Source organism: Lithobates pipiens, unplaced genomic scaffold (genome assembly GCF_037356315.1).
Source record: "Lithobates pipiens isolate NorthernLeopardFrog02 unplaced genomic scaffold, aLitPip1_a1.2 Scaffold_25, whole genome shotgun sequence".
Classification (NCBI taxonomy): Eukaryota; Metazoa; Chordata; class Amphibia; order Anura; family Ranidae; genus Lithobates; species Lithobates pipiens.
Genome location: NW_027507787.1, coordinates 235,046,630 through 235,065,942, shown reverse-complemented (window position 1 = coordinate 235,065,942; position 19,313 = coordinate 235,046,630). Strand labels below are relative to the sequence as shown.

General features: G+C 42.7%; 1 protein-coding gene across 1 annotated transcript in view; it reads right to left on the bottom strand.

Annotated features, from left to right (window-relative positions):
* LOC143930966 (uncharacterized) overlaps positions 1 to 19,313 on the bottom strand; it is a 60,332-nt gene that overhangs the window by 17,690 nt on the left and 23,329 nt on the right. Inside the window, exons 4-8 of the mRNA XM_077455675.1 lie at positions 18,054 to 18,087; positions 14,479 to 14,550; positions 12,404 to 12,541; positions 9,666 to 9,737; positions 2,588 to 2,650 (exon numbers count right to left, since the gene is read on the bottom strand). Of these exons, the coding sequence (XP_077311801.1) occupies positions 2,588 to 2,650; positions 9,666 to 9,737; positions 12,404 to 12,541; positions 14,479 to 14,550; positions 18,054 to 18,087 (379 nt within the window). The remainder of the gene's footprint in view (positions 1 to 2,587; positions 2,651 to 9,665; positions 9,738 to 12,403; positions 12,542 to 14,478; positions 14,551 to 18,053; positions 18,088 to 19,313) is intronic.

Here is a 19,313-nt window from a genome sequence, read left to right as displayed (position 1 = left end):
TACCTCCACTGTGCAGCTCGTTTTGCACAGAGTGGGCCCCGAACCTGCTCTTCTGGGGTCCCTCGGTGGCTGTCTCGGCTTCCTCCCTCAGAAGCTTCTCACGTTCATGCGAGCTCCCTCGCATGGTGAGAAGCATCTGCGGGCGCGCTCCCGTGATACAGCCGGTGTCCCATCATATAAGGTCCCCCATCAGATAGTGTCCGCTGTGTACTGCGCAAGTGAAGCTCGCCCGCGAGGGGCCGTCTAATTTTCACAACCCTATGTCCGCTTGGATGATGGGGCTACCACCTCCACTCACGGCGCAGGCGCCGTTCAGCTTCGGAGATTTTCCGAAGCTTCTTCCGTACGGGGCAGACACTATATGATGGCAGGGCACTATCTGCCAGAACACCGGTGGCTATAGCCGCTCGCTGTATCACAAGGCCCCTCCCCCCCGGCGCTCCGCGTCAGTGGATGTGATTGACAGCCAATGGCTGCGCTGCTTTCCATCCATCCATTCCAGCCAATCAGTGGCCAGGCTGAACGGTGGAAAGGACATTGGGGGACGAGCGCGGGACATTCGAGGGGTGAGGTAAGTAAAACGGGGGGGGGGGGTGGGGGCGCAGGCACTGTCAGATGTTTTTTCACCTTAATGCATAGAATGCATTAAGGTGAAAAAACATTTACCTTTACAACCCCTTTAAATCGTAGAGTTGTAGTAAATCACCAATTCACGATACAACAATTACCACCCCAATACAATGTTGGGGCGCTGGACACAGGGTTCCTCCGTGGACCAGTGTTTGCAGAGTTGATTGAAAGTCCAGATGGTCTCATTCTCTGCCACCAAACATAAGAGCATAGATCCCAACTGTCCTGGATTTCGAGGGACTGGTCCTGATTTGGAGAAATGTTCGCCTGTCCCTCTTTTCATTCTCATTTGTCCCTCATTTTGTTCTATATAGTTTTATATAAAATGCACTTTTAATCTTTCAATAAGTGGTTCCCAGTGCTAAACCTTTCATCCAATTTCTAAATTGCTGCATTCGTAAATTTAAAAGGCCAGTTTAACTAGTTGCAGACTCCGGGCGTACTAGACACGTACTTGGAACCCTGATTTAAAGTGGAGGGCCACCCTGAAAAAAAAAAAATATTAAAAATTACAAAAAAATCTAAAAAAAAAAAAAAAAAAAAATTTTTTTTTTTACTTACCTGAAATGCCTGTTGCTAGGCACATAATCCTAATCTTCCTCTTCCTCCTCCGCGGAGATCTTCTTTCTTCTCTCCTCGTCGCTTTGTCTTCTGGGTAATGGGTCACGATGTGTTCTGGGAACTGTGTGTCCTAGAACACAGCGCGTCCCATTCACAAAGCGCTGCGCGACTCGCGAATGCGCAGTAGGAAACAGGCAGTGAAGCCGCAAGGCTCCACTGCCTGTTTCCCTTAGAAGTAATGGCGGCGCCGGGACCCGAGAGCTGAGGGACGGGTCGGCCTCGGGCGGGCCGACATCGCGGGCACCCTGGACAGGTAAGTCGGGTTATTAAGTCAGCAGCTGCAGTGTTTGCAGCTGCTGACTTTTATATTTTTTTTTTTTTAAACGGCCCTCCTCTTTAAGGGGGAACTCTGAGAACTCTGATGTACTGAGAGGACTTTGATTGAAGGGGGAACACCTGTGGCCTCTGGTGTAAAGGGGAACTCTGATGTAAGGGGTGCTCTGAGAACCCTGATTTACCTTAGTGTGCTCACTCAGAGGCAGGAGAGAGAAGGGGGGAGACTTCAGTCACAGACAGGGATGGATGGTGAGCTCACTCACCCCCTTGGCAGTCAGCACCTCTCATCCAGATGTATGTGAGGCTGCTGGACTTCAAATTTACAGCCAATACTTTCATTTTCTAAGGAGTGTGGACAGACACAGAGGGGTAGGGCTGAGAGGAAGAGGTGCAGATCAAGCCCTCTCTCCTCTCCCGTCTGTGTGGGGGAGGGGGAATTGTTAGTGCTGGCTTTAGGCAGCATGAAAGAGAGTGTAACAGACACTCTCAGCTTAGACAAACATAGTCCAGTCTGAATAATGTGTCAGGGTTTCAGGCAGTCTGAAACCCGGACACATGATTGCAAACCCGAATTGTCCGGATGAATCCCGGACAGGTGGCAACCCTAACTGGGAACTGGCTTCTTCTGCCAGGAGTATTACTGCAGTCACTCTTGTAAGTGCCCCCACCCCTTTACATTAGATCACTGTGCCCAGGGCATGTGCCCCCCCCCCCTGCCCCCCTCCTTGTCCTTGCTCTGGCTCAAGTGCAAACGCATGCCAGGAGTGAGAGGAGGTTGTGCTCTAACTCATCCTGCTGTGCGGTCAGACATGCCAGCGAGGCGTGCGTAGGCGCATACAATTGTAGTTTGATGTGGCAATAAGCACCCCTGCTCCTATTAATGGTCTGGTGTCACCCAGAAACAGGAAAAGGGGATACAACGAGCGAAGAGGGGGTGTTGCTGTGGAGAACACTACTGGCAGTTTGCAGGATCGATAAAGACATCATGGGAGGCAACAATTTCTTGTAATAAAAAAAAATAAAATAGCAGTTGGTTACACTTTGATCAAGAATTACTTACTGTATGACTTGTAATATATCTGAGGTCCTGGTGTTTGCCTCTTTCCACGGGTAAGCAATACCGCTGTAGACAATAAAAGCAAAACTATTACATAGTGTATGGCCAGCCCCGCAGGAGCTGCTAGTAATGTGGGCTTATTTGCCCCAGTCACAGCATACACAGCCAGGCACACAGCATTTTCGGCATTCTTGTTCTGGCTCAAAGAACAGTCTAGGCATAGGTGTGCTCAGCCTACATACAGCAGAACGGACTTTTCAGGCATATTTTTCTATTTTTTAAAAAAAAACAACAATATTTATTTATTACAAATCATTGATGAAAAAGACTAGGACAAAGATAAAAGACATTTACACAAGTGAATGTGATTTAAAACATGACTCTGCGACCAACCGCGCAGTCCGGAGTTCGAATTGAACCTCAATGGACTGGGTTGGTCGGCTACAAAGGTTCCCTCGGCTTGCCAATAACCCCAATAGGTAATAAATACATACATTATATATATATATATACACACAGTATCTCACAAAAGTAAGTACACCCCTCACATTTCTGTAAATCTTTTCTTCTATCTTTTAATGTGACAACACTGAAGAAATGACACTTGTCTACAATGTAAAGTAGTGAGTGTACAGCTTGTATAACAGTGTAAATTTCCTGTCCCCTCAAAATAACTCAACACACAGCCATTAATGTCTAAACCGCTGGCAACAAAAGTGAGTACACCCCCTAAGTGAAAATGTCCAAATTGGGCCCAAAGTGTCAATATTTTGTGTGGCCGCCATTATTTTCCAGCACGGCCTTAACCTTCTTGGGCATGGAGGTCACCAGAGCTTCACAGGTTGGCAATGGAGTCCTCTTCCACTCCTCCATGATGACATCACAGTGCTGGTGGATGTTGGAGACCTTGCGCTCCTCCACCTTCCGTTTGAGGATGTGCCACAGATGCTCAATAGGGTTTAGGTCTGGAGACATGCTTGGCCAGTCCATCACCTTTACCCTCAGCTTCTTTAGCAAGGCAGTGGTCATCTTGGAGGTGTGTTTGGGGTGGTTATCATGTTGGAATACTGCCCTGCGGTCCAGTCTCTGAAGGGAGGGGATCATGCTCTGCTTCAGTATGTCACAGTACATGTTGGCATTCATGGTTCCCTCAATGATCTGTAGCTCCCCAGTGCCGGCAGCACTCATGCAGCCCCAGACCATGACACTCCCACCACCATGCCTGACTGTAGACAAGACACACTTGTCTTTGTACTCCTCACCTGGTTGCCACCACACACGCTTGTCAACATCTGACACCATATAAGTTTATCTTGGTCTCGTCAGAGCACAGGACATGGTTCCAGTAATCCATGTCCTTAGTCTGCTTGTCTTCAGCAAACTGTTTTTGCGGGATTTCTTGTGCATCATCTTTAGAAGAGGCTTCCTTCTGGGATGACAGCCATGCAGACCAATTTGATGCAGTGTGCGGCGTATGGTCTGAGCACTGACAGGCTGACCCCCCCCCCCCCCCCCACCCCTACAACCTCTGCAGCAATGCTGGCAGCACTCATATGTCTATTTCCCAAAAACATCCTCTGGATATGACGCTGAGCACGTGACCTCAACTTCTTTGGTGGACCATGGCGAAGCCTGTTCTGAGTGGAACCTGTCCTGTTATAGCGCTGTATGGTCTTGGCCACCGTGCTCCAGCTCAGTTTCAGGGTCTTGGCAATCTTCTTATAGCCTAGGCCATCTTTTTTTGTAGCGCAACAATTCTTTTTTTTCAGCTCCTCAGAGAGTTATTTGCCATGAGGTTCCATGTTGAACTTCCAGTGACCAGTATGAGAGAGTGAGAGCGATAAGACCAAATTTAGCACACCTGCTCCCCATTCACACCTGAGACCTTGTAACACTAACGAGTCACATGACACCGGGGAGGAAAAATGACGAATTGGGCCCAATTTGGACATTTTCACTTAGGGGTGTACACATTTTTGTTACCAGCGGTTTAGACATTAATGGCTGTGTGTTGAGTTATTTTGAGGGGACGGCAAATTTACACTGTTATACAAGCTGTACACTCACTACTTTACATTGTAGACAAGTGTAATTTCTTCAGTGTTGTCACATGAAAAGATAGAAGAAAATATTTACAAAACTGTGAGGGGTGTACTCACTTTTGTGAGATACTGTACATACAGATACTGTACATATAAGATGACCTAATCATTTGTAGTCAAGTCCTGAGCCTCTCCAGGCCTAAGGATGACCTCCAGAGTTAGGGACAGATGACATCCTTCTGTCTAGAATGGGTAACAAGGCATGGTGGGTGCAATCTAGGTAGATTAATGAGTGCCAGACACTTCTTGAATGCAAATAGATTTATTTTCTCCTAAACAGAACTGTGGGAGAGAGGGTTAGGGCCAGGACACCCTTTAGTAGTTGCAATGTTAATTATCAGACTCCGAGACTTCTATAGGTTAACAGCCATGCAGGGAAAGGCACCCAGCCGGACACCACATCTGTAGGCAATTAGCCAATACAGCTATACCTGGCAGGTAAATTTAATAGCAACCCTGCCTAAACATCAGGGTGCTACACCTTTGTCATATGGCAATCATATGTGAAGGGGTTAGAAGAGCCAAACCAGAGTAGATCCATCCTGCCTTGTATCACCAGTTCAGGCTGGTGGTGATGGTAGGGTTGCCATCTCATCCCTTTAAACCCAAACACATATTAATTATACAGGTTCTGTGGCTGATTAAGGTGGCAATTAAACTCACTTGGTGCCTTATCTGCATTTAATTAGCCTCAGAACCCGTGTAATTCAAAGGTGTTTAGGTTTAAAGGGATGAGGTGGCAACTCTAGGTGTTGGTGTAATGGTGTGGGGGAGATTTTCTTGGCACACTTTGGGCCCCTTAGTACCAATTGAGCATAGTTTAATCACCACGGCCTACCTGAGTATTGTTGCTGACCATGTCCATCCCTTTATGACTACAGTGTCCCCATCATGGCTCCTTCCAGCAGGATAATGCCCCATGTCACAAAGCTCCAATCATCTCACCACTGGACAATGAGGTCCCTGTCCTCCAATGGTCTCCACACTCACCACATCTCATCCAATAGAGAACCTTTGGGATGTGGTGGAACGGGAAGATTGGCACCATGGATGGGCAGCCGACCAATCTGTAGCAACTGCGAGATGCTATCATGTCACTATGGAGCAAAATCTCTGAGGAACGTTTCCAACACCTTGTTGTAGCTATGCCACCAAGAATGAAGGCAAAAGGGGGTCCAACCCACAACTAGGTGGACCTAATAAAGCGTCTGGTGAGTGCAGGGCTGGTGCAGGGATTTTTGGCACCTTAAGCGAAACCTCATTTTGCTGCCCCCCCCTGACTCCACCCCTGACTCCATCCCCTTTCCCCCGCCCATGTATACCCCACCTTTTTAATGAAGCGCCCATCGATGCAGCCTCACCAGTGCCCATCAATGCAGCCTCCCAGCGCCCATCAATGCAGCCTACCAATGCCCATCAATGCAGCTTCACCAGCGCCCATCAATGCAGCCTACCAACGCCCATCAATGCAGCCTACCAGAGCCCATCAATGCAGCCTACGAACGCCCATCAATGCAGCCTCCCCAGCGCCCATCAATGCAGCCTACCAACGCCCATCAATGCAGCCTACCAACGCCCATCAATGCAGCCTACCAACGCCCATCAATGCAGCCTACCAACGCTCATCAATGCAGCCTACCAACGCCCATCAATGCAGCCTACCAACGCCCATCAATGCAGCCTACCAACGCCCATCAATGCAGCCTACCAACGCCCATCAATGCAGCCTACCAACGCCCATCAATGCAGCCTACCAACGCTCATCAATGCAGCCAAACCAATGCTCTTCAATGCAGCCTACCAGTGCCCATCAATGCAGCCTACCAGTGCCCATCAATGAATGTTTACTCGCTTCCATTCATTCGGGAGTCGGGCTGCACCTCTGACACTGAAGGTGGCTGCCTGCTGATGCTGAGACTTAGTTTCTTGCTGCAGAGAGAAGAGAGTAGGAACACCAATGGCCTGGCGTCCCCAGGTAGAAGTGCGCCCTAGGCGGCTGCCTAGTTTGCCTAGTGGTAGCACCGGCCCTGGGTGAGTGTAAATTCTCCCTGTCTAAATAAATAACCAAGAACATAATATCTCTTCAATTCATTAATACATATACTGTATATAAAGTGCCCTGTGTTTAAAGGGGTTGTAAACCCTCAAGGATTTTCACCTAAAAACATTCTATGCGTTAAGAACCTTTTTGTAGTGCAGCAGCCCCCCAGAACCCCCCCCCCACCCCCCTTTTACTTACCTGAACCCGACCGTTCCAGCAACGGGGGCGAGCACAGCAGCTCCAGCCGCTGTCTTGGGTCCTCATTGGATCGACTGGTAGCAGCAGGAGCCATTGTAGTAGAATACGTTTTGACCAGAATTTAGAAAGAGATTTTATTTTTAAAATTTTGCTTTATAACAAAAAATTTTAAAAGAAAACGTTTCAAAATTTTCAGTCTTTTGTTTGTATCGCAAAAAAATCAATAAAAAAAAAATCTAATCAAATTACACCAAAAGAAAGGTCTTTTTGTGTGACAAAAATGATATAAATTAGGTTTGGGTACAGTGTCGCCAGTAAAAGTAACGCATCACAAAAAAACGGCCTGGTTATTAAGGGGGTAAAACCTTCCGGAGCTGAAGTGGTTAAGAAAGCTGCAATCCACCTAAGCTGGACCGTACCATACTTAATACAATGGGGAACAATGGACCACCCCCATATATCTCAGAGGCCTATCATCAAGCACATGCAGATCCTGAGGACATCAGCTGGTTAATTCTGACCCGCTCACACATCCAATCAGCCCTCTTGTCCATAGAATATATAAAAGGAACGACATTTCCATAAAGGTCAGCTGATGGTTGCACCACCACATCATATGGATAGCAAAAAAGAGTGCCAACAGCAGGATACCTACAGGCAGGGCTTTTCTTCAGTGGGGACGTTGGAGATATAATGCCAAGGGGGGCGCTGGGGTGTGCTGGGGGGGGTCTATTTATGTTGGCTTCTATGGGAATCTATTGTTGCTCTGGTCATCAGTTGTTGATGGGAGACATCTACAGTTGAGGGAGGGATCTATTAATGCTGGCTGCTGGGAGATCTATTTTTGCTGGAGGGGGTCTACTGATGCTGGGGTGGATCTATAGTATTGTTGCTGAGGGTATTTTCTTGAGGGGGTCTATTTTAGATGGGAGGGATCTATTGTTGGTGGGATCTATTGTTGCTGCTGTGGATCTACAGTATTTTGCAGATGGTATTTTCTTATGGGAGGGGTCTATTGTTGCTGGTAGGGATCTTTTGTTGGGGGGGTATTGTTGCTGTGGGAATCTACTGTTGTTGGGGAGCAGAAACATTCGGGGGGGGGGGGTTTGGAATCTACTGCATTGTTGCATTAGGTACTTTCTTGGGGGGGGTCTATTGTTGCGGAATATATATATATATATATATATATATATATTTATTATTATTTTTTTTTTGTAGGGGGTCTGTTTTTGCTGAGGGATCTATTGTTGGGGGGGGGGGGGGAGGCTCATTGTATCTGGAGTGCATGTACAGTATTGTTGCAGAGGGTATTCTCTTGTGTGGGGGGGGGGAGCTACTTTTGCTGGGAGAGGTCTATTGTTGATGGGATCTATTGGCGAGGTTGAGTCGTTGATGCTGGGGTGATCTACAGTATTGTTGCGGTGTGTATTTTCTTGTGCAGGGTCGGTTTTTGCTGCGAGAGGTGTATTGTTGCTGAGAGGGATCTATTGTTGTTGGGGGGGGGGGGCGTTTGTATCTGGGGTGCATCTACAGTATTGTTGCAGAGGGTATTTTCGTGTGTGTGTGGGGGGGGGGGGGGTGTTTGGGTGCATTTTTGCTAGGAGGGATCTCTTGTTGCGGGGGGGTTGTTGCTGTGGTGGATCTACAATATTGTTGTGGGGAGTACTTTCTTGTGGGGTCTATTTTTGGGGGGGATGTATTGATGGCGGGGGGGTCTATTGTTGCTGGGGTGGATCTTCAGTATTGTTGCGGAGGGTATATTCTTGGGGGGGGGGGTCTAGTGTCGCTAGGAGGGATCTATTGTTACTGGGGAAATCTATTATTGCCAGGGGAAGGGGTTATTGTTGCTGGGAGGGATCCATTGTTGGCTGGAGGGGTCATTGTTGCTGGGGTGCATCTACAGTATTGTTGGGGGGGGGGGTATTTTTACTGGGAGAGGTCTATTGTTGCTGAGGGGTCTATTGTTGTTGGGGAGAGGAGTCATTGTTGCTGGGGTGGATCTACAGTACTTTCTTGTGGAGGTCTATTTTTGCTGGGGAGATCCATTGTTGTTGGGTGGGGGGGGGGGTGTCTATTGTTGAGGGATCTATTGCTGTTAGGGGGGAGTTCATTGTTTCTGTGGTGGTTCTACAGTATTTTTGTGGAGGGTATTTTCTTGTGGGGGGGGGGGGGCTGTTTTTGCTTTGAGAGGTCTATTGTTGCTGGGGTGTATCTATTGTTGGGGGGGGGGGGGGGCATTGTATCTGGGGTGCATCTACAGTATTGTTGTGGAGGGTATTTTCTTCTTGTGGTGGGGGGGGGGGGGGGTATTTTTGCTGGAAGGGGTCTATTGTTGCTAGGGTGGATCTATTACTGTTGGGAGGGGTCTATTGTTGCTGGGGGGGGGGTTGTTGCTGCAGTGGATCTATGGTAATGTTGGGGTGGTACTTTCTTTTGGGGATCTATTGTTGCTGCTTGCAGAGGTCCTATTTTACTGCCTTTCATTAGCAAATTCCATACAAACTACTTGGTATCAAAAAATAATACTTGGCGCTGTATTCTTTAAAAGGGGCGGAGACAAGGAGGGACTGGGGGCATACCTGCGCCTCTGAGATAAAGAGCCCCGCCTGAAAGTTCTCTCCAGTAGGTGGCGCCAACGAGTTTTAATAAGATAATTATAAAAATAATACATTTTCTAAAAAAAAAAAATAAAAAAAAAAGTTTGTGAAATTCATTAATAGTCCCACCAATGGCTACATACCTTTGAAAAATCACCAATCAGGTCGTCTTCTTCATTACCGGCAGCGTTAAAGGTTGGACTGACGTCACCCATCTACAGGCAGAAGATATGGGATGTGATATGATACATTGCACACCATTAAATGAGAATGGATACATTGTACAGGAGGTTTTCATTGCAGACAAGATATGTTAAGTGCTGTTTAGAAAGTAATAGGAATAATTTGATTGCTATGGTTAAAGCATAAGGCCCTTTCTGATTCTGAATAAAAGTACTAAAAATGTCTAAATAGTAAATTAAGAAAACGAGAAGAAGCCCGGAGTTTGTAATGAATGAATGAAATACTTGTATAGCGCACAATGCGAACTGAATCGCCTCTAGGCGCTGTGGCGAGCTTTGATCATCTGCTAAAAGAGGAAGGTCTTGAGTTTTTTCCTAAAAGCCAGGTGATTTTCTTCCAGGCGGATGTTGATTGTAATGGGGGGCTTTGTGATTTATTTATTTTTCTGCGGCTGCTTTCCCCCCCACAACTTTAATAAACTTGCTATAGTAGACCTAAAACAGCATTTTCACTCTATAGAAAAACTGTATACACTATTACCAATTATATACATAAAAGTAAAGAAAGCTGTATAGGGAACCAAATATTTCATTTCATCATCAATCAAACATCATGGTGCCATACAGCCCAGGATTCTGTTAGCAGCCATTGTGAGTCTGACGTCAAAGTGACAGTTGGCAGCTACAGAGGGATTATGGGATAGGAATCTGGTACAGGATCTCCGCATCATCCAAAAAAAAAATAAAAAAAATGTGTCTGCAAGCTGCATAATCTACTGTCCTCAACTTTTCTCTACCTTTTTACGGCAGAGGAACCCCCTGGAATTATTTTCAGGTTATAGGGAGTCCCTGAAAAAATGTATTATTCAGGATCGGTGATCAGTGGGAAGAATGTTCCTTACATTGGTGATCAGTGAGAAGAATGTCCCTTACATTGGTGATCAGTGGGAAGAATGTTCCTTACATTGGTGATCAGTGAGAAGAATGTTCCTTACATTGGTGATCAGTGAGAAGAATGTTCCTTACATTGGTGATCAGTGGGAAGAATGTTCCTTACATTGGTGATCAGTGAGAAGAATGTTCCTTACATTGGTGATCAGTGGGAAGAATGTTCCTTACATTGGTGATCAGTGAGAAGAATGTTCCTTACATTGGTGATCAGTGGGAAGAATGTTCCTTACATTGGTGATCAGTGAGAAGAATGTTCCTTACATTGGTGATCAGTGAGAAGAATGTTCCTTACATTGGTGATCAGTGAGAAGAATGTCCCTTACATTGGTGATCAGTGAGAAGAATGTCCCTTACATTGGTGATCAGTGAGAAGAATGTTCCTTACATTGGTGATCAGTGAGAAGAATGTTCCTTACATTGGTGATCAGTGAGAAGAATGTTCCTTACATTGGTGATCAGTGAGAAGAATGTTCCTTACATTGGTGATCAGTGAGAAGAATGTTCCTTACATTGGTGATCAGTGAGAAGAATGTTCCTTACATTGGTGATCAGTGAGAAGAATGTTCCTTACATTGGTGATCAGTGAGAAGAATGTTCCTTACATTGGTGATCAGTGGGAAGAATGTTCCTTACATTGGTGATCAGTGAGAAGAATGTCCCTTACATTGGTGATCAGTGAGAAGAATGTTCCTTACATTGGTGATCAGTGAGAAGAATGTTCCTTACATTGGTGATCAGTGAGAAGAATGTTCCTTACGTTGGTGATCAGTGGGAAGAATGTTCCTTACGTTGGTGATCAGTGAGAAGAATGTTCCTTACATTGGTGATCAGTGAGAAGAATGTTCCTTACATTGGTGATCAGTGAGAAGAATGTTCCTTACATTGGTGATCAGTGAGAAGAATGTTCCTTACATTGGTGATCAGTGAGAAGAATGTTCCTTACATTGGTGATCAGTGGGAAGAATGTTCCTTACATTGGTGATCAGTGGGAAGAATGTTCCTTACATTGGTGATCAGTGAGAAGAATGTTCCTTACATTGGTGATCAGTGAGAAGAATGTTCCTTACATTGGTGATCAGTGAGAAGAATGTTCCTTACATTGGTGATCAGTGGGAAGAATGTTCCTTACATTGGTGATCAGTGGGAAGAATGCTCCTTACATTGGTGGTGGTGGCCTCCTCTTGACAGCTGGTTTGATATGTGCGAAAGAAAGCCTCCTCTTGACAGCCTTTGAGGCTGGTCTAATATGTGCAAAGGCCTCGTCTTGACAGCCATTGAAGCTGGTTTACTTTGTGCTCGTCAACTCCATCTAGTGGCCATAATATGGTATTTTCTTGAAATATCATCACAATTGGGAAAATCCAGTGTTATGGCCACTGGATGGTGCTCACAATCAAAGGAAATTGTTACACATATTATTTAAGACCGCTGTGCAAATGCTGAGATATTCATTTTTTTATACAAAGACCCCTAGCTAGCTAGATCACATAACACCATAATCACAGCAGATGTGTCATTCAAAATTGGTAAACTAAACCCAGTGATAAACATTCCAATTGGAGGAAACCCCCATGCACAGATGTGCTACAGGTCTCTGCAGAGTCCCAAAAACCTGCGGCACGCATTCAAACTGCCTCCCGGGATGTGTGACGTGGACATCCCAGGAGGTAGCAGAAAGAGCGGGATATGAGGATAGGAACTCGGAGAAACCAACAGCCAACTGGGGAAGACTTTAGCATACACATTACATTATCTGGGGCGCCTTTTGTTGCATCGCTCCTCTCTGCGATGGACCATTCTTTGCTCTGCTCCGTTCTGTAACTTTGTTGTCTCACTGAGAGCTCCGGGCTGGCGAACAATTCCGAAAGCTTCATTCTGGATTTTTTCTTTAGAAGAAAAGAAAGTAATGATATATTATATTATCTTCATTCCAGGAATGTAATTAAAGAAGCAACCAGCAAAACCAATCAGCGACCAGTTAAATCCAGGGCTTTTTTTTCCAGCGGGAACGCGGGGGAACCTCCTGCACTGAATGTATGTATTTGTAAAGGGTGCTGGAGGGTCTATTGATTCTTTCTGATGAGGGATCTATTGTCACTGGGGGGCTTATGTTGCTGGGAGGGATGACCGTTAAGGGAAGAGTCTATTATTGCTGGCTGCTGGAGGGTCTATTGATGCTGGCTGCTGGGACATCTCTTGTTGCTGGCGGGGGTCTGCTTCAACCCCTGCCTGGACCTCAATATTCTCTTATTTATTGCCTGCCTTGACCCCTGTATGGACCTGACTACTCTCTTATTTACTGCCTGCCTCCACCCCTGCCTGCAACTGACAACTCTTATTTACTGCCTGCCTTGATCCCTGCCTGGACCGACTACTCTCTTATTTATTGCCTGCCTCAACCCCCTGCCTGGACCTGACTACTTTCATTTACTGCCTGCCTCCACCACTGCCTGGATCGACTACTCTTATTTAATGCCTGCCTTGATCCCTGAGTGGACCGACTACTCTCTTATTTACTGCCTGCCTCCCCCACTGCCTGGACCGACTACTCTTATTTGTTGCCTGCCTCGACCCCCCCCCCCCCCCCCCCCTCTGCCTGGACCTGACTACTCTTTTATTTACTGCCTGCCTCCACCGCTTTTTGGACCTGACTACTCTCTTATTTGCTGCCTGCCTCCACCCCTGCCTGGACCTGACTACTCTCTTATTTACTCCCTGCCTCACCCCTTGGTGGACCTGACTACTCTCTTATTTGCTGCCTGTCTTGACCCCTGCCTGGACTTCACTACTCTATCATTTACTACCTCCCTCCATCCCTTCATGGACCTGACTAATCTCTTATTTACTGCCTGCCTCCACCACTGCCTGGACCGACTACTCTCTTATTTACTGCCTGCCTGGACCTGACTACTCTTTTATTTACTGCCTGCCTCCACCACTGCCTGGACCGACTACTCTCTTATTTACTGCCTGCCTGGACCTGACTACTCTTTTATTTACTGCCTGCCTCCATCCCTGCCTGGACCTCACTACTCTCTTATTTACTGCCTGCCTCCCCCCTTCATGGTCCTGACTACTCTACTATTTACTGCCTGCGTCACCCCTTCATGGTCCTGACTACTCTCTGATTTGCTGTCTGTCTTGACCCCTGCCTGGGCCTCACTACTATATTTACTGCCTGCCTCCACCCCTTCATGGACCTGACTACTCTCTTGTTTGCAGAATTGTTAACCGTCTCCACACCTTGGCCAGTTCCTTCCAGCCACCCTCTTTGGTTGGGCGATCCTGAGGGCTGTGAGCTGTTGTCAGTTTGCAGAGTAAATTGGGATCAATTAAGTTTCCCAACCATCTCCACCATCAGGAGCTCTGGTGAAGGCCAACTGGCACTTAGATTCCACGCCTTGGGTGAACCTGCGTCACCGGCCACCCTAACAACGAGGACTGTCCCGTGGGCTGTCTTACCTTAACTATTAGAAGAACGTAGAATGGGTTGGTGGTGCTTTCTCCTTCTGTCTGCCTCCTCCCTATACCTCTCCTCTGCAGGAACTGAATACATGGCCTGTAGTGAAGGAGGTGACTCGGTATCTGGGTTCCCATCTAAAAAGTGGTCTGGAGAGCATCTACCAGCTGGTTTTACCCAGAGTCCCCCTGCCAGATTGTGCCTCTCTACTGATTACTGAAAGAAACCTTTGGGTTGAGGGATGTCCTGGTAGGCAGCAGAGCTCCAGCTATAAGGCTAGAAGCTGCCATTTTCAAATTCAGAAACGACAGCATCTCTTGGGGAACACTTTAACCAACCCCCTATGGTTATTCTAGCACCTACCTTCCTGGTGTCTCCGTGGCATCTGTTCTCCTCGTCCCTCACGTTTGCTCTTCTTGTCGCCTTCTTCTTTATCTAAAACAATTAAAAAAAAATATCACCCCCAACACCATTTTCAGGCTGATCTATTTAACATGTTCAGTTACACAATAGTTTTTAATATGCAATGTCATAACACATGCTTTCCAGTGCTGCTGGGCTAAGTCTGGGCAAGAACTCGCCAACCGGATATATCTCTAAATAAAATTAGCTTTGCAAATGGAAAAGCATTCACACAGGTGTCATGAATGAGCGCCATATTTTGTCTAATATGTGAATTTCATAGTATTGTCAGCTCCATCTAGTGGCAATAGTGTGGTATTTCCCTGATTTGCTGCAATCAGGAAAATACTACAATATGGTCACTAGATGGAGCCCATATTTAATAAATGTATTAGAAAAAATATGGAGATTATACAGTGCCTTGAAAAAGTATTTGAGAACATGGTTATATACTTTCTATTTTATTCTATTTGTATTTTTTGTTCTATTCTATTATTTTCTATTCTAGTCTATTCCTTTATTTTCTATTTTATTCTGTTTTACTTTATTCTTTTCTATTCTATTCTTTTATTTTCTAATCCTTTATTTTATTCCTTTATTTTCTATTTTATTTCTTTCTATTTTCTCTGCAAGTGCTTTCTTTTTTATACATATATATATATATATATATATATATATATATATATATATATATATATATATATATATATATATATATATATATATATATATATTCTCTTCTCTGAAATATTTTTTATTTATTTATTTTTTTTTATTTCAGATTCGGTTAAATTCCTTACTATTATAATTTGTAAATTTGGATACATAAACAGTAAAGTAAATGAGCCTTTTTTTTTTTTTAACCGCCCTATCCCTCCATGCTCGTGCGCAGAAGCGAACACATGCGTAAGTCGCGCCTGCATTTAAACAGTGTTTAAACCACACATGTGAGGTATCACCACCATCATTATAGCGAGAGAGAAATTATTCTATTCTATTATTATCTAATCTATTCTATTCCCTTATTTTCTTTTATTTTCTATTGCACTTTATTCTGTTTTATTGTAATATTTTCTATTCTTTTATTTTCTATTCCTTTATTTTCTATTTCATCTGTTTCTATTATATTCTTTTCTCTTCAGGTGTTTTATTTTTTATTCAATTTTATACTATTTTGAAATTTGATTCTAATGTCTCCAAAAAAAAAATTTTATTTTTTTTTTATTTCAGATTCGATTAAATTCGTTACTATTGTAATTCGGATACATAAAAAGTAAAATAAGAAAAAAAAATGTAAAGCGCCCTATCCCTCCATGCTCGTGTATAGAAGCAAACACATACGTAAGTCACGTTCGCATTTATAAACAGTGTTTAAACCACACATGTGAGGTATCACCACCATCATTATAGCGAGAGCAATAATTCTATTCTATTCTATTCCTTTATTTTCTATCGCATTTTATTATGTTTTACTTTATTCTTTTCTATTCTCTTCTTTTTATTTTCTGTTTCATTTGTTTCTATTTTATTCTTTTCTCCTCAAGTGCTTTTTTTTATTTTTTATTTTTTTATTCTATTTTATACTATTTGGAAACTCGATTCTAACTTCTCTGAAATATATATATATTTTTTTTTGTATTTCAGATTTGTTTAAATTTGTTACTATTGTAATTCTTAAATACAGATAGATAAAAAGTAACATAAGAAGAGATAGATAGATAGATAGATAGATAGATAGATAGATAGATAGATAGATAGATAGATAGATAGATAGATAGATAGATAGATAGATAGATAGATAGATAGATAGATAGATAGATAGATAGATAGATAGATAGATAGATAGATAGATAGATAGATAGATAGATAGATAGATAGATAGATAGATAGATAGATAGATAGATAGATAGATAGATAGATAGATAGATAGATAGATAGATAGATAGATAGATAGATAGATAGATAGATAGATAGATAGATAGATAGATAGATAGATAGATAGATAGATAGATAGATAGATAGATAGATAGATAGATAGATAGATAGATAGATAGATAGATAGATAGATAGATAGATAGATAGATAGATAGATAGATAGATAGATAGATAGATAGATAGATAGATAGATAGATAGATAGATAGATAGATAGATAGATAGATAGATAGATAGATAGATAGATAGATAGATAGATAGATAGATAGATAGATAGATAGATAGATAGATAGATAGATAGATAGATAGATAGATAGATAGATAGATAGATAGATAGATAGATAGATAGATAGATAGATAGATAGATAGATAGATAGATAGATAGATAGATAGATAGATAGATAGATAGATAGATAGATAGATAGATAGATAGATAGATAGATAGATAGATAGATAGATAGATAGATAGATAGATAGATAGATAGATAGATAGATAGATAGATAGATAGATAGATAGATAGATAGATAGATAGATAGATAGATAGATAGATAGATAGATAGATAGATAGATAGATAGATAGATAGATAGATAGATAGATAGATAGATAGATAGATAGATAGATAGATAGATAGATAGATAGATAGATAGATAGATAGATAGATAGATAGATAGATAGATAGATAGATAGATAGATAGATAGATAGATAGATAGATAGATAGATAGATAGATAGATAGATAGATAGATAGATAGATAGATAGATAGATAGATAGATAGATAGATAGATAGATAGATAGATAGATAGATAGATAGATAGATAGATAGATAGATAGATAGATAGATAGATAGATCTCTCATCTCTATTTTTTTTTTTTTCAAAGCACCCTATCCCTCCGTGCTCGTGCGCAGAAGTGGACACATAGGTAAGTCGTGCCTGTATTTGTAAATAGTTTAAATCACACATGTGAGGTATCACCGCCATCATTATAGCGAGAGCAATAATTCTAGCACTAGACCTCCTTTGTAACTCTAAACAGGTAACCTGTAAAAAAAATAATTGACAGCACCGCCTATGGAGATTTTTAAGTACCGAAGTTAGGTGCCATACCACGAGCATGCACAATTTTAAAGCATGAGATGTTAGGTATCTATTTACTCAGTGTAACATCATCTTTCACAATATACAACAAAAAAAAATTAGGTAAGTATTGTGTTTTTTTATAATTTATTAAAGTGTATTATTTCCGAAAATTTGCATTTGAAAGACAGCTGCGCAAATACAGTGTGACATAAAATATTGCAACGACTGCTGTTTTATTCTTTAGGGTATCTGCTAAAACTAAATTTTTATATATATATATATATATATATATATATATATATATATATATATATATATATATATATATAAAAAATGTATGTGTTTGGAGGGTTATACGTAATTTTAGCAAAAAATACTGACTTCCACCTGTAAACAACACATGCCAGAAAAGGGCCTAGTCCTTAAGTGGTTAAAATGTATCTATAAAAAAAAAAAATAAAAAAAAAAAATTTTTTTTTTTTTTTTTTGGGGTGGGGCCGGGGAAAGTTAGGACTCACTTACCGGTTTGTGGAGGCTGGATTCACGGGAGGAATCTCTGCAGAATGAATGGAATAAGGCACAGATATTCAGAATATTTACAATCCAGCTGGATACAATTAAAATTTTGCATGTTTTTATTTAGCGATCAATGTGTAATTTTGTATCAATATTTCAGTTTTCATGCAATTCATTCCATGCTGAGCCCCACCCCCCACAGACAAGGTGTCATCATTCCATGCCTTGCCTGTAGTTTAAAGTGGTTGTAAAGGATTTACAGCCACTTTAACTATTAAATTATAAATTTTGGAATTTCCTTTCAAATTTGGCTGTTTGTGAATGTAAGAAATACAAATTTATCCGAAGTTACAGATTATCCGAAATAACGAATACCGCATCAAAACGAATGGAACGGAACGAATTAAAGTGATTGTAAACCCCGTTTTATATATATATTTTTTTTAAATAACAAAATTCATACTTACCTTCACTGTGCAGCTCGTTTTGCACAGAGTGGCCCCCGAACGTCCATTTCTGGGGTCCCTCGGCTCCTCCCCCGCATCAGATCACCCCCCCTCGGAGAAGCTCTCTCCCGGGGGCGGGGGGGGGGGGTTACCATGCGGGCGCACTCCCGAATCCAGCATTTGCATCCATAGACACGAATATTGGACTTGGGTCCGGCCCCCCCCGTGCGCCCGCGTCATTGGATTTGATTGACAGCAGCGGGAGCCAATGGCTGCGGGGGGCGGTCACTGCCAGAAGTCTTTTCCCCTTAATGCATAGGATTCATTAACATTTAAAAACACAAAGGTTGACAACCCCTATAATAATAATAATAATAATGATGATAAAAAGTTTTTATTATTATTTTTTATTATTATTATTTACGTTTCATTGGTTTACATACGGCATTCGTTATTTTGGATAAATTCACTTCAACAGCCAAATTTGAAAGGTAATTCCAATACCTATAATTTTAATAGTTAGTAATAGTTAAGTTACTATTCGTTAGTTATTAATTCAAATTTTCGGGTTTTCCGATTTCTGAATTTATGAATATTCGGAAAAATGTGTTAAACGAGTTTCCGGAAACCTGTTTATTTCCGAATGAAGGAATTTGTCAAAATTCGTTAAAACAGGAATTTGGAACCAAACGAATTGCGCATGTCTAAGGATCGGCACCGCTTCTTTGAGCTTTGCAGTACAATCTCTAATGCAATAGGCTGTGCCCACCTCTGCAGAAGAACTACCCTCTGATCACACCGTCCCACACAGGTCTACCAA